At 42.1% G+C, this 23853-nt stretch overlaps 1 protein-coding gene across 1 annotated transcript; it reads right to left on the minus strand.

Annotated features, from left to right (window-relative positions):
* Positions 1-404: 404 nt before the first annotated feature.
* myo1eb (myosin IEb) lies at positions 405-23762 on the minus strand. Its single transcript, XM_064352071.1, has 27 exons — positions 23408-23762; positions 17242-17379; positions 16638-16727; positions 15537-15631; positions 15236-15323; positions 14235-14324; positions 13833-13964; positions 13442-13576; positions 12695-12827; positions 11605-11801; positions 10583-10663; positions 10195-10281; positions 9894-9980; positions 9437-9604; positions 8491-8576; positions 8289-8370; positions 7623-7828; positions 6688-6832; positions 6396-6510; positions 5764-5933; positions 5474-5619; positions 5068-5214; positions 4653-4810; positions 4358-4429; positions 3901-4105; positions 2163-2338; positions 405-1863 (listed from the first exon to the last, which is right to left on the minus strand). The coding sequence occupies exons 1-27, from the start codon at positions 23408-23410 to the stop codon at positions 1787-1789; spliced, it is 3309 nt and encodes a 1102-aa protein (XP_064208141.1). The 5' UTR covers positions 23411-23762; the 3' UTR covers positions 405-1786.
* Positions 23763-23853: the final 91 nt, after the last annotated feature.

Consider the following 23853-nt stretch of genomic DNA (forward strand, 5'->3'; position numbering starts at 1 on the left):
GCAGTATACATTTATCTACTATAAATGAAAATACGGGAGTAAATTTAATGAGACACCACTATATCCTAAATAGAAATCTACATTTGCTCAGATTGGATGAGTCAAAACAGCTGCCTGGCCTTAAAATGCATCAAGGTAATCGAAGACCTTTGCACACTACGGAAATGCTGATGCGGAGCCTTTTTGCGAGCTGAGAGTTTTAGCTGTGTGCAAGTCTTTACAAGTTAGTCGGTTACAACTGGTTTGCAAATCAGTGATGGTTCACAATAAAATCAATAATATCTTGTTCTTTTCAGATTGCAGGAATACCACACCAGAGATGACACCACATGCTGTGTATTAACCTTTAAGTGTATGCGATTTTCATATTTGTTTTTCACAATAAATGGGAAATGAAAGGAACATTTTTGAAAAATTCTTTATTTCATGTTTACTTTGATCACAATATTTATCTCATGGCTGAAGAATCCACCAAATGCAAATTAATCCATTTATAAAAAGAATTATTTCAGAAGAACATGAGTTTAGACAGCATTACTTGCAAACTGCAGTTTTTACTCAAATTTTTACTGGACAGTCAATTGACAGATAAGAGCAGCAGCTCTGTATAAATACTGTAGATTATTTTTAATGGAGAAGGTAAATGTATTCTGCATTATACGGGCCATGTGTTGTTTTTACAAGTCTGTTATTATTAGTTCCTAAAAGGCGTTTATGAGTATAAATCTAGTAATGCAGCTCTTAACATTTATGTTAGTCTTAGATGTCATACGCAACTGGTCAAGAACTAGGGACGGGTTCCTAAATTGTCATCTTTTCACACAATCTGATAGCACAGTGATATACCCATGCATTCACAGCCAAATCATCTTAGCCTTTTCTCACTAGTCAGAGGAAGTGGTGTAAAGTCCTCAGTATAGGACGAGTGCAAGGTGAGACAGAAGTGAGAAAATGATTTATGACATGGGGTCGTGGGGGGGGGGGCTAGTAGAAATGATTCTATTTTCCGTTTCTATTTTCAGTTTCTATTCCAACATTTAACACTGTAGAAGAGCATACTAAGGAAACCTAAGTCACCTGTCTCAGTAGGTGTGTGAGAGATGGATTTAAATGTAATGTAACACGTGAGAGTGGTGGCAACACTAAAACAGACGAACCAGGGAGAAAATGGAAATGGTGTTCAGTAAAATGCTTCTTCTGAAAAATTCAGGATCTAAGTTGTATGGGACATTTTAACTAGCAATGAATTCTAATTGTTGTGCTAAAAGACAAATCTTTCTTGTTTCATACTTTAAGGCATTGGGTCTTCTTTAGACAGACCTAATATCTGAAAGTAAACAATACAGTATGGCCTGTTTGTGTTCATTTGATACAGTGAAGATTATATAAAATGTTCAAAAAATCTAATGTATATTTTAAAACACTTAAAACAGTAAAACATTTTTTGGAGAAAAATAATGCTGTTAAAATAATTGATTTGTTTTCTACTTCTTAAAATGTCAGTGTTTGGATGTGTATGTTCTCCCCTTAAGTTCCCATATAAAATAAGCAATCAGCTTAACTGCTTTAGACAAACCTGGGAGCACTTGTAGTTTCAACTTTGATCATTGCTGTGGCAACATCACTAACGCGTCAAATCTATTTTGGAGGCGGAAGCGCGGGTGAAAGTCTGTCTGATGCAGAACTCGTTGTTGAAGACTTCGCTGTGGGACAGTAGCCTGATTTTAGACTGCAGTCACCTGGCATCTCCTTCCATATTTAAAACACTGGCCGCCATTTCTCAGGTCTAGATCTTTTCCACATAGTTCCCAGGAAACATGCCTTCTCTACCTCTGAGACGTCCAAACCACCAGCCTGACGCATCTGGGAGGAAGAAAAGAGAGAGAGGAGTGAAATTGTTGGTGTTGTACCTCATTAATAGTGATTTGGTGCTTAGTAGATACATTCTAACAGCATACAGCATAACACTGTGAAGGCTTGGGATGGCTCCTGTACAGCAACAATTTAGTAGCCACTGTGGACTACCTCTGCATAACTAACTACATCAATACATTTAGTGCATTTGTCCTCCTAGACCAAGGCTTGGAGGCCAGTAGATCGGATGGGTTTCCCAAACACTCCCTGCATGCCCCCTGCAAACTCTCACGCGACTGGTCATTCACCTTCAGTTAGGATTTCAATAACGTCCTCGGCGTTGAAGCTGAGCTCGTCGGTGTCCTGAGCGTCGTAGGCGTAGAGGGCGCGGCACTGCGGGGAGCGGGGTTTGGGTTTAGGGGCGGGCTTTGGCCGCCCCGCTCCCGGGGGAGGCTTGTATTCCTTGGAGCGCCTGCGATGCATCCTATGAAGCAGAGGAACAGCGTAAGGAAAAGAGAAATGAAAATACACTAAAAGGGTTGGGGGAGAGGGATGCAAAGGGACCATGATTTTCAATTCAACCTCTGATCCAAACATTTCAAACAACATTTTGTGTCTATCTAATAAGTAGCAAATACTTAACAGATTGTAATGATTTCAATAAGGATTTAATAAAACCTAGAAAGCTAAAATTCAATGAAATCCCAAGGTTCTCTCATTTGGACTAGTATTAGTATTAAAGGCGATATTTTCACAATAACCCAATTTGTAAAAACTAACTGATTGATCCAGGTAATAAAGGCAGATGAACAGCAGTATGGATACAGTAACAGAATATAACACAATCAAAACAAAGTGTCATTTTATAAACCAGTGCTATAATAGACATATTGACATGCATTCATTCCACAGTGAAGTAGACAAATGAACTCAAATCGATATAAAACATGCTGTAACTTGATGAAGTGAACCAGTGGTTATTGACGGGTAGATACTAGCTAACATTTAGCAGTGTAAGTCCATTGCGGTGTGGAATCATGCATCTGTACATTTCACTGGGTGGAAACAGAGAAACTGTATATGAACATGAGAGAAACACAAAGCCATCTGTACAGGAATGAAAAGCCAGTACGACAGCAAAGAAAAATGCAGAGTAGCTTCTTAATCTCTGCTAAGTACAGAGCTGTCAATTGTAGCACTGCTTAGAACACGTTGAGCCCATGGATTACATGTTAAGACTTCCCTCAATTTATTCAGTGAAGAAAATTCCTTCTGACATAACCCCAGTTCATCAGTTTCTTGCAGTTACTTTCAAGTCTTCCTTCCAATTAGTACTGAGAGATGTAATCTTGTTGCGACATTAATGCACACCCACAAAAACAGAGCCACACTAAAGTCAAATAACAATCCCTGCATCACTGTTCCAGCCAGCACCATCGGGAAGGCTTATAGGAATCAGCAACTCTTCAATACTCTTTCACTGCATCCATATATTCCTCCCTCACTCTTCCTTTCCCCAAACGTTATACTATTCGCTTCCTACCAACTATTTCTCTGCTGCCTCTCACCACCTCCCATCCTTCCCCTTCAGGCTCCACAGTGGTGTCTTTTCACTGCGTGGTTCCAAAGGTCAGAATCTCGCCTGCACGGCAAAATCAGTTATTCATCCCTGACCTAAAAACTGACAAGCGCTATTCAAAAATGAGCAAGGCCATGCAAAAATATCCCATCACGTGACTAGGTGCTATTGCACATAGGGAAAGGCCAAACTTTGAGTGTCTAAGTATACACAAAACAGACCCGGCTTACCTCTGTCTATTAGAACTCAAGCTGCAATTTAGTGCTGTACATTAGCTTATGGTTCTTGGTACCTGGTCAATATTGGGTGTATTTTAGGGAGGTTTCTCACCCCAACTGTGGTTAAATCACAATCCTGCCCCTCTGTTCAACTCTCCGTCTGGGACTCTGGCCTTTTGCACATGAACTGGCTTATTCCCACTCACCCTGTCCATCTCCCACTTCCACTCATGGAGCTCACAGACTCACCCTGCAACACCCTGGTCAGGCACGTTCATGAAACCCATGTCCACCTTGCCCTGGTTCTGATTCTGGGTAGGCCGGGGCCCGTGGTGTCGGGGCAGGGTGGGCTGCTCCATGCTGCTCTGCTGACGAATCAGGGACGCTCTAGACATGCGCTGGTTCCCCTGGTGACGGTCACCCCCTCCTCGGTCGCCACCGCTCCTGGGGGGGCCTTTGTGTTTTAGGAAGGAAGGGACATTCAGACCATAAGTACAGACAGTATACAGTTCATTCAGATAATTCAAGAACAGCACTGTCTGTTCTGGGATCTTGAGAGTATCTCCAAAGATACTCTTCTCTAGAATTCTCTTTGAAGGCTGGAGCATCCATAGATTAGCTTGCCAGACTAAGCTTGATGTGACCTTCGCTGCATCAGCTCATAAGTCCCAAGCTGGGACTGTCTCAGTCTTGTGTGTCATCTCACCCCGAGAACGTCCAGAGTTGGGGGCCTGATTCCCAAAGTACTTGCTCTTTCGGTTGTCCCGGCGGGTAGGTCCTGCAGAGTACAGTACAGGTGGGCTGATGGTATTGTTGGTGGGCAAGTACAGTACTCATAGATATCAACAACACATATTTATTTATAAATACAATATTAATTGACAGCGAATATCATTCAAATCTCCATCAGCAGTATTAATTTCAATTGTTATGCAGGGAATTCTGGCTGTGGTTGATAGTACTGAGAGCAGGGAGTTTATCTCTGAGAATGTGAAACTCACTGGAGTTCTTTGGGAGTCCTGGTCCGACACTGACTATCAGAACCTTGCCACTGGGCTTGAGAAGGGCCTCATCTCCCTGGCCACCCTGGAACTGGATCTGCCTGGAGCCGGCTGACCCAAATGGACCCCAGCCCCCCTTCTTCACCTTGAACTCCAGTCTGGGGATTAGAAAGAGGGTACAGCGACTCAGATGGTGTTTTCTCTGCAGTAAAGTTAAAATTAAGCCTGCTGTGACAAGAGTGTATATAAGGACTTTGTTTTCAGTGTGACACATAGATTTTAAAATGCGTTTCTGTAAACTTTTCTTGAAAAGTATTAATCTATTAAAAATGTAGCAGGCATGGTACAGGCTCTGCTTACAGTGTGACAGAGCAGGATACCGGAAACAGACAGACGATTCAGGGGCATTGCTCACAGGTTATTGAACTTCAGCGGCAGTTTCCTCTGGGTTTTCTCTTCATAGCGTTTGTACAGCAGGCTGAGGAACTCGGTCTTGAAAACGCACTGCAGCACACTGTCATATTGCTCCTCATGCACAATGAAGAAATCATCCTGCAGAGTACTGGAGAGAGTGGAAAAGAAAGGATGGAGGGAAGACAATCGGTACTCCAGAGAATCCAGGGCACTCAAAGACAAAAGTTCACTCAGGTCAATTCAAAGGATATTAAAAGATTATACAGTCTCCATGTTTCAGTGGGAAACAGTGCAGCATTCATATCAGCTCAGTATCTTATCAGCTCAGTCATAAACTGCCCATCCGGCATTGGTCTAGAACAGGAACAATACACCATCATACAGAGGTTAATGCTGGATGACGCTACCTCATAGAGACAGACTGGACCTTCTCCACTGGGATCTGCCGTTTCAGAACCTCTTGGATCTGTCCCTTGTCCGGGCCCTGTTTAACCTTCTCACGCCCAATCATGTACAGGAATTTAGAGGTCAGGATCAGGTCACGCTTCACCGACTGTGGTGGTAGGGAAAATGGTTGAGGGTCATCAATTTTTCAAACAATTCTACCATAGACTGACTTATTCCTCAACTTTCACTCCAACAGTTTTATTTTACATGTGCAATGCAATAAGTTTGAGCAGAACATGGCGAAGTTCACCTTGAACCTTCGGTCGTATTTGACCACCACGTCGGCAAAGTCGATCCTTTCTCTCCGACCCACAAACTGCCGGATCTCGGGGTGGCTGTCGGTGCCGATGTAGTCGCCCACAAAGTTTCGGTTGAGGCTGTTTCTTCGCCTCTCTTTCTTGTTCAGCAGGATGTCTGAGGCTGCATGAACAGAGACCTCTACAGTCAAGCCTCCTACAGAAACCTCCTATCCACTGTAACCTGTCAGACCACTCAGTACCCTGCAGGGAGGCGAATGCCACTCACAAAGCTAAGCAGATTGAGCCATCCAAGTCTTGTTACAAGAGTTTAGAGCACCACAAAAAGGACAACTTGTACTCACTAGCAAACAAATCTGCACCTAGTAGTAACACATGGGAAGCTGTACACTCTTTTGCATTCGGAGAGATATTTCCATCCTTGACTGCATTTGCATGCTGTGGTCTTTATAAAAGAATACATTGTGATCATTGAAAACTCCACAATAATAATAAATGGATATCAGCACCTCACCACTTTTCTGATTTCATTTTTGAGTTTTGCATTTACATTCCCGTGAAAAACCTGCAATATGAGCAGCAAAGACACAAGGGTCTGAAAATTTTAATTGGATGGCCATCTTACCTTCCTCCCTCATGCGAACATACTTGCGGACAGCAATGTGCTTGCGCCAGGCTTGCTGAATGACACGCGCATAGCCATTGAACTTCCTCTCCCTCATCTCCTCCAGAAGAAACAGCTACAGGAGCAGGAGAGAAGATTCAACACACACAATGATCACAGTCATTTTTAACTTGAGATCATTGCATTTTACTACAAGGCCGAACAAATCAGTTAATTCAGAGAAAAAATTATCTATCCCTCCCACCCTTCTAGCCTAAGTGAGGAGAAAGTGAAGGAAAGGGATTGGACGCACTGATTCCGGGGCCTTGATGAAGACCTTGCTCTTGCCCAGCTGGTACTGGTCCTCGTCCATGTTGACGGAGCGGAGCAGGTGCAGAACCCCCTTCCGCTCATCCCCACGCCACTGTGGCCACGTCTCCTTCGTTAGGATGGCGTACCTGGACGGAGACACACAAAAAAAACAATGCATGAAAACTGCAGGTTTAATATCGATCTCCCACATTAGCTGCAGCAAAGCTGGGCTCTCGTATCACCAGATAGCCTCACCTCTCCTCTCATTCGGGACCTAAACTCAACTAAGTCAACACTGGAAAACAGGACCTCGCAAATATTTGACCAGTGCTGCGAGAGCAAAATCAAAAAGGCATAATGCAAAGGTTACAAAAGGGACTTTTTCCATGCAACAGAACACGCAGAAACTAGACAAAAGGAGGTCATTTGATGTTCTCATTGATAGTGTATCTTATTCAAATGCATTCAGTAACTCAGCCTCGGCCATGTCTTTTCCCTGGAAACATGAGGCAACAAAGCCATGGAAGTGTGCACCCTCCCAAATCACAGCAAGAGAACTTGTTTATGGTTTTGCCTGCTATACCTAAGGGCTAAGTTTAATTTACATTTAAATGTACTAATTCAAACATACAGTAACTATAGTGACCAAGCACTATTCTCAGCTCATACAGAGAAAATGTAATGGAGACTGAATTATCACAGGAGCAATACAGAAACTTCACAACTTCAGATCATCATTTTTAAGAAAACTACCAAACATACAACCAAATACACACTTACTGTACTGCCAAATGATTCACACATGCAATGTTATAATGCAGTGTATGTTTTTGAAAGTTACAATTTGCAGCTTCTGCTGGATCGGGTCTTTAAGCTTTCATCCTGCTCTCTCAGAAAGCCACCCATAATCCCCTGCTCCGGCGTTCTGCGGCGTACCTGTGGAGGAACTTGCTGAAGGCGCGGCGGAAGGCGTAGCCGGCGCGGCGCACCCGGATGTTCTCGCGCAGGCCCAGGTACTCCACCTGGTGCTTGACTCTGCTCTCCTCCCAGTCGCGGGGCTTCTTGGTCTCGTTGGGCTTGATGCAGCGGATGTAGTGAGGGGTGCACTTCATGAGTGTCTGGACCAGGTTATTGGCCTGTTTCTGTAGGAGGACAATGAGCAGGAGAACAGTCGTTTTATGAATCATCCCCGTCTTCCCAGCCTAATTTGTAATGAGCAATTGCGTCTCCCATGCAAAGAGCACTGCAGCTGAAGCATGTGGATTTCTCCGATAGACTCATCCACAAGCAAGTGACTGTTTTCCAACCTACAGGCTCCATAGTACTACAGGTGATCTAGCACTGATCCCATATCACTGATTACAACTGGCAGACTGTGGGTGCATGTCACATAATTGCGAAGAAAATGCAGAGTTGAACACTGGCCCACAAACCCCTTTTTTATTAGCTTTTGATAGAGATGAGGCCACTTTTGTAGAGTCTTGGTTGCTCTGTGTTAATGACATAGCTCATGCTCAAACCAGGCATTATGGGCAGACTGCAAGTTAAGCACTGTCGGTTTAGCACTACGTCCTCAACTCTTTTCACAATCAGATCTCTTACCTTGATCTTGCTGCTTGCAGTGGTGGGACGACCCCTTTTCTCAGCCTCCAGATTTTCTGGGAACAGGTCTTTGATGAAGGAACTGAGCAAAGACCAAGACAAGTACTTCTTTCAATGATCAAAGATGTTTTAAAAAAACGAACAAAAAAAGCCAGTGGAACATATTGTAACTCATGGATAATTGTTGACTGTCCGCACTCACAATTCACTGCTCTGCATCAACTCAATGATGTCATTGAAGAGAACGTCCCTGTTCCTCTCACAGAAGCCACTCACATCATAGGACACCTAGGGGAAGGTGGGAGGGATGGATGAGAGGGAGGAAGGCAGGAGAAAGAAAGATGATGAAAAAGGGGATGTTCCTTATTTTAGAGTGGCTTTTGTACCACTGAACCTCTAGGCCTTTGCTGACAATATGGTCCCTCTGAATAAATGCATTTGGCAGAAATCAGAATGGTGGGCCCTGCAAGTCCAGTCCAGTGACATGAGTTTAATGTGTATATAATTTGAAATATATGACTTTGGTTGTGGAAAAAACCAACAAAGGCAGAAAGCTCTCATTGACAGCATCAAAGCATTGCTTTTAAAAATGAATCTGTACATTCCGAATACAAGGTCCCCAGTGTCATAGACTAATTAATTTCTTTCGGAAAGTAAAAAAATAAACAAATTGGAACATTAAAAAAAATTGCAAATCCATATAATTGATAACATATGCAGATATAGAGAGTGTTCCATTGCTGAAAGCTTTCCTACACCACCACACTGGCTAGGCCCTGGTATATTAGGAAGATGACACTGAAATTCTATAGTCCAAACTTCACACCAGGGATGGATGGAACTGGTTGAAGACATCTGATGTATAACATGATTTATCAGAAAAATATTTATAAACCTATAGGATACTGAAAATGTCAATAAAAGCTATAGCCGCCCCTGGTATCCATCCATCCATCCATAATCTACACCCGTTTATCCTGAGCAAGATCGCGGGGGGTGCTGGAGCCTATCCCAGCGTGCATTGGGTGAGAGGCAGGAATATACCCTGGACAGGCTGCCAATCTATCACAGGGCACACCCTGGTATGCATAACGCAAAACAAATACTTTTTGTCCCTTGCACAGACATATGAGAAGAGCATCCCCTGCCTTTCCAGCATAGTGGTGCACCACAAAGCCCTTGTTCCAGCTGTTGAAATGCTCATGAGTGCCGATCTGCATCTGCAGCTTCTGGATCAGAGTCTGGTCCGCACCCTCGCCTTTGGCATGCATGGTGGCGCACACATCATCCAGGATGCTCATGATCCCAGGTGGATTCTGGGGAAGTAAAAAAAAAAGGATTGATTGATACGGCACGATGCAGTCTCATCACTGTAGCAATATGACCTTTCATGTTGTGCCATTACTTAGGGTTGCTTAAATGGGAAAGACTGCCATTATCCTGTCACTGAAATTGATCCCATTCCAAGCAGCCATTGCGAAATGTGTGAATTAGTGAACCATTTACGGAGAAAATGTGCCTTCTCCTGCCTTTTTAGTCGCAAGGAACAAGTGGAACCCAGTAAAGCCGAAAATAATTTCTTGGGGTTCAAGGGTTGCTACTCACCAGTTTAGACTCAATGAGGTCACACACCACTTTGTTGTTGAAATAGTCAATAGGTGTCCATTTGATCCCTTCCTGAACATACTCCTCCTGCAATACAGAGGCACATGCATCAGTATGAACACGAGGGAGTGAGGCTATGTGTAATCACAGTTACAGTACACATTGCGGAGGGCTGCCGCAAATCAATGGGCCTGAATGGACAGGGAATCCAGCAGAGTCTTCAGTCTCTGTGTCCAATCACAGTGCCCGTTTCTGCACACACAAGCACCCGGTCCGTAGAATGTTCACTGCACACTTTTACCTGCTCTGCCTTCAGAGTCAGCTCAATGAAAATCTGCTGCAGCTTCTCATTCACAAAGTTGATGCAGAACTGCTCAAAGCCATTTTTCTATGAAAGGGAAAAAGAAGCAAAGCTATTTAAAAGATGATTACAGCGCTCAATTACATTTCCTTTTCACCTAATTAACTTACAAAAGAAAATCCCCTATCCACTAAACACACACTAAATACTGACTAATTATACACTAAAACTCTTATAATCAAATGGTTTGGGACAGCATGCAGATTAGATTGTAGTGCTAGGCTGCATAGAATGAGATAATTCTGCCTAAAGGAAACAGAGAAACCCCCTGGTCTCTTTATGCTATGAGCAGATTTTCCCATTTATTATGTATCACAGAAATACCTACCTGGAATATCTCAAAGCCGTAGATGTCCAGCACCCCAATATTAAACTCCTCATGGTCTTTCTCTATGGCTTTGTTAATGGCCTAAAGGGGGAAACCACACAGAGTGACAACTGTTCTAATTTAGCCAAATGAATCCAAATCCATTCATTGCACATGAGCAGTTGCTGGTAAGAGTAAATGTACCCGCAGTAAAGTACACATCAATGTTCACTTCTTTCGAAATCTGACTTGCATTTTCCTTTCCCAAATGGAATCGCCAGATATGTAAAGGAGCAGCTAAATTACACATCTTACCCACACAAACAGGATCCTACATGCATAAATCTAGTTCCTTCTACATTACACTATCTGATTGTGGGACAAGCCCCAACATGAGGGCCTTGGAAAAGTAGTTTTGAATTACTTCCGCAATGTGGTACAATCAGTGAGCGTGACGTTTGGTACAGTGCATAAAGCCTTGCATAAAAACAAACGAATGTGCCGCATCAGCCTCCAGATACAGTACAATACATGCGCTTGCGTAGTGGACAGAGGTTGAGCCCATCGCCACTTCCTCTAAAGCGCACATGCAATGTTCAATCAAAATAATCTTTCAAAGAGCACACTGATAACCCACATTTTATTATAAATAGTTTAACATAATTGAAAATGTGGGTAGCGAGGTGCTCTTTTTCGTATATTTCTTTTTTTTTTGTATATATGAGTTTCTCAGGCTCAAAATACAATGGAGTATTCACATATTGAGAATATAACAAAGAAAATGTCTCAAGTGGGCCATGACGGATCAGAAAGCTGTGGCACTGTGATTATTTTATGGGGCACAAGCAGTGAGCTCAAGTCAGGACATTTTCCTGGACTGAATTTAAATTCCACAAGTGATGCACAGTGAAAAGCATACATTTCAATGTAATAGCAGAGACACCGAGTCACAGTATGCAATGGAAAATAAAATATCTTCTGTAAGCTGGCCTTCAGATTCTGGAGAAGCATCGCTGTTGGGTTATTGGCAGGGCTGGACTCACGTCTACAAGGTAGTCAAAGAGGCGGGAGTACAGGGCTTTGGAGAGGGCGTCCCTGGTGAAAGTGGCCTGCTCCGTGTTGAGGGTGACCGCGATGGTTTCCGATTTGCCCCCCCATTTGCTGTCCATTATGCGGCTGGTTAGCTTCTCCTTCAGGCCATTCTGGGAAATGCCTAGGAGGTAGGACGGGAATGCCAGGACTGGGAGGAGAGGTGGGCGACAGAGATACAGATGGAAAGCGAGAGTGGGAGAGAAAGATGTACGAAGACAAAGTGCCTTGACACACAGTACTTAAACAGGTACAGTAAGTGTACTACTGAGCCTACAGTTTTTCTAGGGTTAAGTACATTACCCTTTTCGCTGCTTACATTGATTTAAAAATCTACAGTGCAAAATCAAATGTTTAATACTTTTAAAAACATTTTTTCCTAATTTTTCCTCTCCTAACTTGAAATGACTAATCATAGTTATAGACCTGTCCCATTATTGCATTAGTCACCCAACAGTCCCCTGTTTAACACTCCTCACAGAAAAATAATATCCATTCAATATTATATATATATTTATATATACAGGCATTGAAAGTGACATCTAGAGTGATACAATCTTCCTATTACTCATATTATTGATTTATACAGCTGGCAACTGCAGTAACTTTCTCAAGGTTTGAATGGAAAGCCCTTTATGGAAACGAACCAGCAACCTTTGGGTTAAAAGGCGATCATTTTAATTAGTGTCAGCGTCACAGATATGATGAGTCATCATGCTGATCTCTTTAACTATAAATGGATGATAAATTATCACATTCCCAGTAGGCTCATGTAAATATAAATGCATGGTATTCATACAGTCACCTGTATTTAACTGTGAGAGAGAGACTGTGTGTGTGTGCGTGCGTGTGTACGTGCGTGTGTGTGTGTGTGTGTGTGCGTGTGAGTGTGAGTACTTGCGTGCATGCGTTGCGTGCGGGCGTGTGTGTGTGTGTGTGTGTGCATTTGAGTGTGTGTGCTTGCGTGCGGGCGTGTGTGTGTGTGTGTGTGTGCTTGCGTGTGGGCATGCGTGAAGCTCTGTGTTCTCGACATGCATGACTCACAGTCCTCGCTCTCCACCACAGCGTAGTTGCCCTCCTCTCTGAAGGCGAGATTGCCCAGGTGAAGAATACCTGCAACTATCTGCAGAACGGTGGCCTGTTCGTCTGCAGAGAGCCCCACTACTGACATGGCATCCTGCACAACACACACCGCAACATGCACACACGCAGTGATGCCTTAGAACATGCCACTATACAGCCACACACTCCGAAACACACTCACACTTCTACACGCAAACAAAACAAATGTACACCACAGCATGCCATCAAGCAGCAATGCTACAAAAACACACCGTTCTAAAGAATGTACAATACAAAATCCATCCTCTAGGACATAATAACATCCCAATACAACACACACAACCATGAAATACACACTGCTATGCATAAAAACAATACAAATCATCACATGCTGAAATACACAGCAGCACATCCAAAAAATGTACACAGCAATACAAAAATGCATGCGTAATGATGCCACCAAACACGTCCGGAAAAGTTGTGATTGCAAGTGGCAACATATACTCTTACCAGGAGACAAACCTGTCAGAACACCCTAAATAACACATAGTGGCCCGTCAATAGAAATTACAAATATCCTCAAAAAAACCCAAAAAAACAGTAAGAGCACTACACATAGTACCATTACAAAACACAACACTAATGGCACCCATGCAGCAACTTCACGTCACAAGTAAAAACATTCTCTGCATACACAGCTTGCTGCAGGCTAATAGTACCCCAACTCACCATGGTATCGGCAAACTCCTTCTTGTCATTGATATCATCCACAGTGTAGGTCCCTGACTGGTTGAGGTAGAAGTAGTAGTCAGGTGTAGTAACGCCAAGGTTCTCTCTTTGCTCTTTCGTAGCACCCTCTAGGAGCTGGAGGACAACAGTTACAGGTCATTTGGGTGTCAGTAAAAATGACAGAGGTGATCAACAGGACAAGGATAATGTGAGGTTATAGTGATGACTCAGCACGACCGTTACCAATTAATACTATAGCTGCCAGGCCACCAAATTACAATCTGCCTAACACACTGCGATATGTAACACTTGGAAAACAGTTTCATAATACAGAGACTGAATGACTGAATGAATCTTAAAGTATTGGTTAGTCTGACGCACAGTGTCCTACCTGGTAATAGATGTGAAAGTTCCTCTCTTCATGGTTCTGGGACACCACTCTAGATTTTTCCAGAAGGAAGTTGGATATCTTTCCTCCATCGGGCTCACCTCCTCGGCTAAACTGGATCTCAAAGTACTTCCCCTGCGGGAGGCAATCATACGTACAGTGTATAATGAATTACGTCCCGGGGCCTAGGGTTCAGCACTGAAGCCTAAAAACAATCCCCAAGTAAAACCTCATCAAAATGCCTTCAGAGTATGCACTTCTTCAGCTCTCACCAAACAAGCTCTCCGGAGTGCTCAAGCCCAGCAGAGAGTCAATCCATCAGCATGTAAGTGGCATGCTATAATGAATCAACTGGGCGAGTGGGCTTCACAATATCACATCCATTCAGCGTTCAGAGTCACTCACAAAGCGACTGGAGTTGTTGTTGCGCACAGTCTTGGCGTTCCCAAAGGCCTCCAGCAGGGGGTTGGACTGCAGGATGATGTCCTTCACTTGCTGTGAGAGAAAGAGGGTGAGAAGAGGGCAGAAGAGACAGCAGTAGAAAAAAAGGAAAGAAGCTGCTGGTTATGTAGTCGCTGTGAGAAAGGCTGAAGTAGAGGTACACTTATTCCTGCACTTGTGTTTAGGAGAGGGAGGGAGGAAGAGGGCCAAGAATGAGGATCTTACAGAAAATAATAGTACTTCACTCATTGATTGTAACTTCTCATTGGACACATTGTGAGAAAACAATGAAAAATGTATTTATACTGCACCGTTCAAGCACAGAGCACAAAGTGGTTTACAGTGAGTGAAATATACGCACAAGTAAATGATAATATATAATAAATAAAAAATATTTTTAAAAGTAATAATAATTACAACAATAAATGATGGCAGTTACACACACCCCAAGTTAAGATGTATTCAAAAAAGCTAAACATTTACAAAAGCAATCATATAAAAGTGAGTCTTTAAGCAAGACTTAAAGACAGACTCACAAGCCGTTCTTACGCTTAACAGAAGGGTGTTCCAGAGTCTAAGAGCTTTGATCGAAAAGGCTAAGTCTGGCTTGGTTTTCAATCTAGACATTGGAACAGCCATTAGTCCCTGATCAGAGGTTCTAAGGGATCTTGGAGGCTTGTAGGGTGTTAAAAAATCTTTGATACTAAGTCACACAATACTTCAAAAGTAATCAGCAGTATTTAAAAACCAATGATAAAATATGCGGGCAGACCATGTAGCATCAGAAAATGATATTTTTGACAGGGAGAATGAGAACCAATCCGGTGTAGTCCCAGATATCCCAACCCAATGTATAAGTCTATCAGCAAGGATTAAATGGTCAGTGGTACCAAAAGCTGCACGATCCAAGATCCAAGAGCACCAGGATGGAACAAGAGACTGAGGACAGCAGGGGGCGCTCTCACCTGAACTTTGGGCCCTCCGCCCGACACTTTGGAGATGTAGCTCATTATGTACTTAGCTGCCACTGTCTTCCCAGCTCCACTCTCCCCGCTGCAATGGCAAAAGCACACACCATAAACACAGCAGACCACATGGGTGTGTCAGAGGTACTGTAAGCACCTGCTACATGACCTACTCAAACACTAAGGCAAGCGACACTAAGGTAGGGGACACTGGTTGAATGCCCCCTTACTCAGAACCGGGACTTCTCCATTTGTATGAGGCCAGATCTGAAGAGTGAGAGTGAGTCGTGAAGGTTCTGACCTGATGATGACACACTGATTCTCCGAATCGATCATCATGTTACGGTACATGTTGTCTGCCAGGGCGTAGATGTGAGGAGGGTTCTCATATTGAGCCTGCAAGATAATCATCATCATCATCATCATGTTTTCAAAGTGAGCTGATTCATCAAACTGTGGTTAAGGTGGAGAGGTAGGGAGAGTATGTGGTTCTGTATGGATTATTCAATAATTTGAGAAAATTAAGTTTTTTTTTCCTAAAACATACAAGTTTCAGGCTAGATGGCTCCAGGCTTTCAACTATATCTCAAAGCCTTTTTCATCTTCATGATTGGGATGAAATGAACAAACCACATAAATATGAAGACAATAGACAGTATCTTGGCAGCAGACTGCACAGCGTTGAAAGCGAAGTAAACACAAGTTAATATGAATCAGAAACAACAGAGGATGAAGTCACTATATAACTCATTGATAATACACAGACACACACACTTCTGCGTAGAGTGTGTAGAGTGCCTACACCCACTAAGGCCAAGCCCAGTTTACATCAGTTCTCCTCAGGGTGTTCAGGTTCAACAGTGACTCATCAAACACACCTGTTCACATGAAGACTGCTGCTGCCTGAGGTGGAGAGCACAGTTCTCTGCACAAACTGCATGGACTGGAGTGCCAAAGGGTTTTGTTGCAGTACATACTGTACGGTGCACCATAAATTTCAAGCCAATTATTTGTGAACACACATGGTTTGTAGTTCAACTGGTAAAAGCAGAAACTGATGACAGAGAAACCTTCAAGCGATAACCTTTATGGAATTCCCTTACGTTCTCAAGTTGTGACCTTGCACCATTTACCACCAAGTAAATACTTCAGTATGTTAAATTGCTGTGTGCTCAATGCCCCTCCCAATATACCTCCGCAATGCAGGACATTAAAGACCACGTATTAGTAGCCAGTGAAAAATCGCCCAGTGCAATATACTGACACCCTGACCCAGTTATATGCTGTACATGCAAAAGTGTTGGCAAATGTTATCAAAGACATGCAATTTCACAGCAGGCTGTATGATCAGCCTTTCCCTGTCACTTAAACTTCACAGTGCAGAATACAGAGGACGACTCACCGCCCCCTGGTACAACTCCACCTCTCGATCAGTGAAGTATGGCAGCTGTTTGAAGGGATTTACAGAGATCAGCACAGGACCAATGTAGGTCTGAGAGGACAGGGTTAAGGAAGATTACGCCATTCATCACAACTGGTGAAGAACACACCCTTACCCATTAAAACATCTGTAGGGAAGCCATTATATACATATTCCCCTGATGACTGAAACTGAACATACACTCAAATACATAAAGAGAACTTTCACACTGTATAGGCTGCTGAAAATTCAAGTGTAACTGACAGTATGTGTAACCCCACAAGCTGTTATTATGCAACTGCCAGTATTGCCAAAAACATAGAAATGGAATGATGGAAATGATAAACAGACAAATCAAATGCATATCAGTTCTGATCAGCTCAGGAAGAAATATATAAACAGGCCTTATATCAGGATTTCATATTTGTGTTCAATAATCATTACAGCCAACCTCTTAAAGGGTTTACTCTATAGCAAGCACTAGATCGGCAATCCAGTCTAGGAACACAGAGACCATAGAACATTGCAAATGTAAAGATGGGCCACAGTTTTCACTTGTAAGATCAGGTGTTTGTGCAGAGGATACGAAGATGTAGTCATCATTGTATCTCTTCTTGAGGTTGTCCGTGATGGCGTCCTCGTTGACCTTCGATAGCAGGACCATGTCGTCCACACCGCTGACCTTCACATTCTGGGTTTGCCAGTGATATTTCTCCTTACTCCCCTAGAAGGGTTGGAGAGAGAGAGAAAAAGAACAAGAGAAAGAGACAAAGAAAGACAACAGAACTTATCAACAGCAGTTATGGTCACATATACTTTCCTCCACAGGTTATGTTACATTAATTAATGCACAAAATAAGGGAAATTACTGAAGAAATTATGGTCTGAACTTTATACCAGAAGACCAGTCAGCAAGTACATCACAAGTTCCAGAATGTACTACAAGAAAACTAAATCAGACTCACTAAGGCAAACAAATATAGAATACATTTTATTTAATATAAAGGACATGCTTCATATTAAATACTAACAAATATTCCATAGTGGCAAATGACAAAAATTAAGGAGGTATGAAGGCGTAAAACGAGAGCATGAGGATATTTGCAGGAAATGGCACAAAAGGCACTCTCTCTTTATTATGGTGGCTGGCCTCATACCAGTGTACTCATTAACGCTGAGCTCACACAAACACTCTCTCTCACTAAGGTGTGGCCACTACCAGTCTCACTAACAAAAGCATATGGACATTTTCCAGCTTAGTTCGAAGACTGACAGCCATTTTTGGACAATTTTCTGTGCTCTGTAATAGTGGAAGCAGTACATAATTGTTCTCTATAAGCTAGCTTCAAAAGCGGTGACCAATAACATAATAACACAGGATTGTTTTCTGGGTGTCTGAGTGTGGGAAGGGATTTTGAGGAAATAAGGTAGGCTAATTACTACTGCCATTGTATATTCCATTACAATTCACCTGCAACAGCATACAGAATTTACAACATACAAGTGAAAGCTAGATATTTGTTTGTGTATATTTGTGGCCTTTTTTCCCCCAATATCAGTAACACAAGATTCATGACCAATTATTTAGGCCAAATTTGAATTTACTTGAAACAATCTACTATGAACAGGATCATAGATATGGGCATTTGTTTGCATTTTAATACATCGGTAACACAGACACAAATAAGTGGCAAAAATGGTACAATGATGCCCTCAAACATGCCTGATTTAAATGTGGTCCACAGTGCTTTGTTCTGAACTATACTGTATCTCCCAACAACATTGCTGGGAGACATTTACCTAATTCCCAAGACAACACTTGCCCAACTGAACATAAGCACTGCAATTCCTTGCCTTTTTCTGTGTCCACATGAAACATGAAAGTACATCATGACCATGGACCCTTTGATTCATATATTAAGGACATAAAGAAACCGTCTTTTTGTCATCTCAAATCCATTGCCAAGGTACATCAATTTTTAGCACAGGAGAGTGCTGAGAAACGAATACACGTGAGGAGACTTAACTGTAATGCCCCTTTTTCTGGGCTGTCATTATTCATGATCAATCACTTATAGTTAGTCCAAAACTCTGCTAATTTATTGACTGAAACAAAAAACAACAACCTCTGTTTCAAAAGCTCTTCATTGGCTACATATTCATTTTAGGATTGATTTTAAAATTCTTCTTTTAGCCTATAAGTCTATGTATGGCATTGCACCCTGCTACCTATCCGACTTGCTTTTAAGGTATGTGCCTAACAGGGCCCTCAGATCCTCAGACAGTAACCTATTATTCACACCTATCAATAGTCTAGCAGAGGGTCTGTTCAGGGCTTGGATGGTTTTAAAAAGGAACTCCAGACATTTGAGTATTTTATATTTAGTATTGTGTATTTTATGAATTTTAGTTATTGCCTCTCTTTTACAGTTTATTGTATTTGCTTTTTTATTTTTTTAAATGTGTTCTTAATTTATCTGTTCTTTTAATTTATTATGAAGCTCATTCTGTTGCAGTAAGGTTTATGAAATGCGCTATATAAATAAAGGACGACTGATTGATTTAAAAGTTTGTCATGAATATGCAGTAATCGGGAAACAAGTTTTTTATGATCAATTAAACTAATTTAACTTTTACAATCTACTGTCCGGATAACTGAGTTGTTTAGTGCAAAACAGGATTCATTGGCAAACAGGTTCATATACTCAATTTATTCGTTTGATGTTGCAACCAACTGACTAAATGTGGTCTTGGTGTGCTCCCTATTGACGCTTTCAGGTCTTTGCTCACTTCAAACAGCCATTGACTATAAAAGCCAATGGGAAAATTTGCTGGTCATGATGATCTGGAACAACTGTAGGTGTATATTACTTTAAGTATAGGTGCAAGCAGTGATTCCATGCAAAGGACTGTTGAGCTGAATGATGGATAACTGGTATCTCAGCCCTTACCTGTCACCTCACCATCGGTTACCAATGAAAGACCCAGCTCTGCATATATCATGGATGCTTTACAGCCTCCTCTGTATTGGGGTGTCTCATAATGTTGCAACAGTTGCAAAATTAACGTATGATGTGTAGTCTTTCTGCTGAGGCCTCAGATTACATATAAAATTAATATTAATGTATGAGGACTTATAATGAAGATGTATTGCCCAGCACAAAATTCACTTCAGTTACCAGAGGAGCCCACATCCAGCACAAACCATCTTTCTGTGCCGTTTTCTTCAGTCGGTCTAGCTGCTGTCTATTTTAAGCCAGCGCGACTTTGTCTCAGACAATGAATAAAAGGCACTTATAGTGATCTCATAAATGGCAAAGGACAGTTCTAAAAGCATTCATTAATCTCAAACAGACCATTATCTGTGCGTGTTTGGATATATGTCCACTTTCAAACATAGATGTTTTCTGAAACATTTCAGCTCCAATCAGATGCACATAAAAATAAACAGTATGATATCCATCTAGCATGCCATCTAATGGTGTACTGTAACAAAGAAAGCAACTAACTCCAGCTACACAACAACTGGTGTTTGCATGTGGTTTCAGTAAGCAAAGGAAATAGCTCTGCAATCATGTCAATCCAATGCCTGGATATCTGATTCTTTTAAAATCCACACCCACTCCATGGCAGAGTATGTGTCAGGGAGGTAAGCCTTTGCCCATCACTTCCTGGGACAACCTCACCAGATTCAGCAATGCCAAAAGATGTCAGTTACAGGCCTGTGTGGTAGCTGGGTACCTTTCGCAATGCTATGCTCTTTCTCTAGAATTATTTATAAAGTGACAGCATTCACAGTCAGAGTAGGGCTGCCCAGTCCTCTTCCTGAAGATCTACTGTCCCTGTCGGTTTTCAAAAAACCCTAATTTGGCATACTGGATTCTACCAATTAGCAGCTCAAAGAAGTCTCTTGCTGTTTAATGAGATGTGCTTTGTAGGTTTGGGGTGAAAACCTAAAGGGCAGTAGATCCTCATGAACAGGGTAGGGCAGCCCTGTCATAGAGGGTCCTGAACATTCTGTTTGAGCCAGTCTCCAGTATCCAGTACCGTTGCATCACAGAGAATATGACACAATAACCCACTGCTATGTCTGCAGATAGCAAAGATAATGAGGAAAGGAGACCTTACTTGCTAAACCATCCATGTTGAAACCAGACAAAGGGAGATTCTTTTAGTGGCTGAACCAAATCTCAGTGAACTCCTCCACCCTGAAGCTCAACAGCCCTTTCCTGCATCATCCCAGCTCAAGTTACAGTAGGTGGGAATGCTGAGGGCCAAATACCTTTCTGTCATGAACACTGCCGAACTGACTTAAGGCACCAGTAGCTTCAACACTGCCCTTCAAACACCCTTATAGTGTATGTTTGATGAGCTACAAGGGAGAAGTGGTCATGTGTATTCATCATATACTTACACTTCCTGAATTTAAATGGAAGACAATTGGTGAATTGTGGGTGGACACTGAACACTGAGACACCTGAAGACAGTTGATTTAAACACCTGGCAAGGATGCACTGTCATATTCTTTAGCCATTCAGTTCGCCCCCAACTTAATCCAGGGGTGTTTTAGTAATGTATTAACATGCCAAGGAAGGCTTTTTAATTTATGTACCTCAAGAGGCACAAAGAAGAATGAATTGAGCCAAAATATCTTTGTATGGTAGTCTACAATAAAAGACCAATTACAGCTCTGCGATTTGCACCACATGCTAGAATTATCAGGAAGTGATGAAATGGCTTCATGTTACTCCAAGGTCAAGTTTTAGACATTACTGCAGTTACAATTCCAAAAGAGGAACGACTCACTGGCCAAAGTGGAGTAAGCAGGAGAAGCTGCTGACAAACTCGAAGGGGAACAGGCGGAGGGAAAAAGGTTTTGCTGTCTTCCCGTTGATGCATGGGTCCACTAAAAATGTGAGGGTAACTGTTTTTTGTTGTGGCAGATTTTTTAGTTCATGTGTTCAGCCAAATACCACCTTCTTGTGTCTGGTGGAATGTGTTTATGGTTTACTACCACAGAAATAAACAATTGCTCTATACACCAATATAACACTTATATAGACCAGTATGTTTCCATATACCACTACAAAACAGAAAAGGTTTTTTGCACAAAATAACTGCCTGCCTGAGCAGGCATTGCCATTTGTGAGCAGACTTGTTGACATAATCCCCAAACTTGTCAATATAATCCCTCCATGCAGCTAGTTTTGGTTTAAGCGCAACTGCAATTACCCAGTCATTACCATGTGTCAACTGATCTGCACTGCAGTCTGAATCAATGACATTCCTAAATGCTCTCATATTGGACTTTGTGTGGTTGAGGTAAAAAAAATTTAAAAAAAAAGGTCAAAAGTTGAGGCCCATAACGAAATACAATTCTGTGAAGTGAAGTTTCCAGTTCAGCCCCAATGATTTCCTTTTGCTACAAAGACAAAAGGAAGTGATTGAGAAACATCACAGGATTACAGGCCGAGCAGATACCGTTCTGCAGCTAGTCAGCTTCAGCTCTGTAATGGCTATCAAAATGCAGGTTTATTAGTCTCTATCCCTCAGTTAAGTTTCATATTTTTGGGTGTGCTCAATGACAAATGGGAATATTTGGGACTTGTTGGTGAATGCAACTGCATCCACCGTACATACTGGCGCAAGAGTTAAGGAGTTTAAATCTTGACTAATCATGTCTGCAACCCAGGACCAGCAACTGTGGGCAAGACATTTCTCAACAGTTAATTTTACCAAATTCTACAGCTGTTTCTGTATAATACAAAATAACATTGTTAACTCTGTTTTATCTTTCTACTAGACCAACGTCTTTCTCCCATCTTCCCTTCATCATTTTCCATCAGAAAAATGAATTCCCAGCATTCTTCCCCTCCTATCCAAGAGTTGTCTGAAGAGTGCAGCCCTGCCCAGACATGTTGGCCCTTGTTGGCGCTAACCAAATTAAATAACTTTTCAGCATATGGACAATTGAAAGAGAAGATTAGCAGGCAATGCCACGGCATGGATAACAGTTCATAGACCTAGTTTCAGAAGACTTAATATTGAGCTCTATATAGGATCACATTTCCTAGCTGAGTTAAATTCAACAACATGACGGTCTGAAGGTGTCATACAAGATTCCAGGGCATGGCAACGGCGCAAACAATAATATGGGTGGCCAACCATAATAAATAGAAGCAACTTGTTTTGCATCCAATACCTGTTAGTTTGTGGCTTTCTATATCCTTCCTGCACGCACACATACTGTCTGAACCTATTCTACTTTTGTCGCTAAACGGTACACCATATCTGAGGCACAAGTGTACATATAATGAAATTATAATTATTTTATAGTATGTTTAAATCGATGAAGGGGTAGGCCTATAATTAACATAACGCTACATATTTAGCTGTCAAACAGGCTTTTAGAGTAGGGTATTTTCAAGAGCGACTTCCGCGAATTGCTGGGCCATAGGTGAGACTTAACCTTAACTCCACCCCACAAGTAGGCTACTCAGCTACTTAAGTGACTTTTTTTGTTGTTGCATATCTTACCTGAAATACCACATATCTACCACACTTCGAAGACACTCGTTTTAATGCGTTTTAAACAAAACGTAAAAATTCGGGATGAAATTATAGTGTTAACACCCCTGAGCAGACGACTTGTAACAAGGTTCAAAAAGTTTAAAACACCCTCGGCTGCATGAACATGCAAAGTAAAACGTTACGTATCAAAAGAAACGCACTATGTGAACATTCTGACTTACCATTGTGGTTTTGCAAATTGCTTCCTCCTACGGTCCAAAAATAGGTAAGGTGTTCACCTTCCTCCGAACACGAGAAGCGCAGAGTCTCCCACACCTGAAACTAAACTCGGCGGTCATAGCATTTCCACGCAAGTATGAAAAGTAAGTTTAAATTCTGAGACTTATCATCCGAGGGAAGTTACTGCTTGTCACTTTCTCATGTTGTACAGTCCTTGCAGCAGCCCGTTCGTATTTTCCTTCGGTGCGACTGATTGTGGGGAGCGGCTGGGCGGCAGTACAAACATTAGCGATTTGTTGTACTGGTGCAAGTGCAGGCAGGTAGAGAACAATTCCTAAAGCTAGTTGAATTGTGGGTATTAGGAAATAGGCTGGGTAAAAACTGAGACATTGGTGCCCCCCAGCGTTGTCTGACATCACACTGTTAGTTACTTTGTTTTGCAGTGTCA

This window comes from Anguilla rostrata, chromosome 1 (assembly GCF_018555375.3).
Source record: "Anguilla rostrata isolate EN2019 chromosome 1, ASM1855537v3, whole genome shotgun sequence".
In the NCBI taxonomy this organism is placed as follows: Eukaryota; Metazoa; Chordata; class Actinopteri; order Anguilliformes; family Anguillidae; genus Anguilla; species Anguilla rostrata.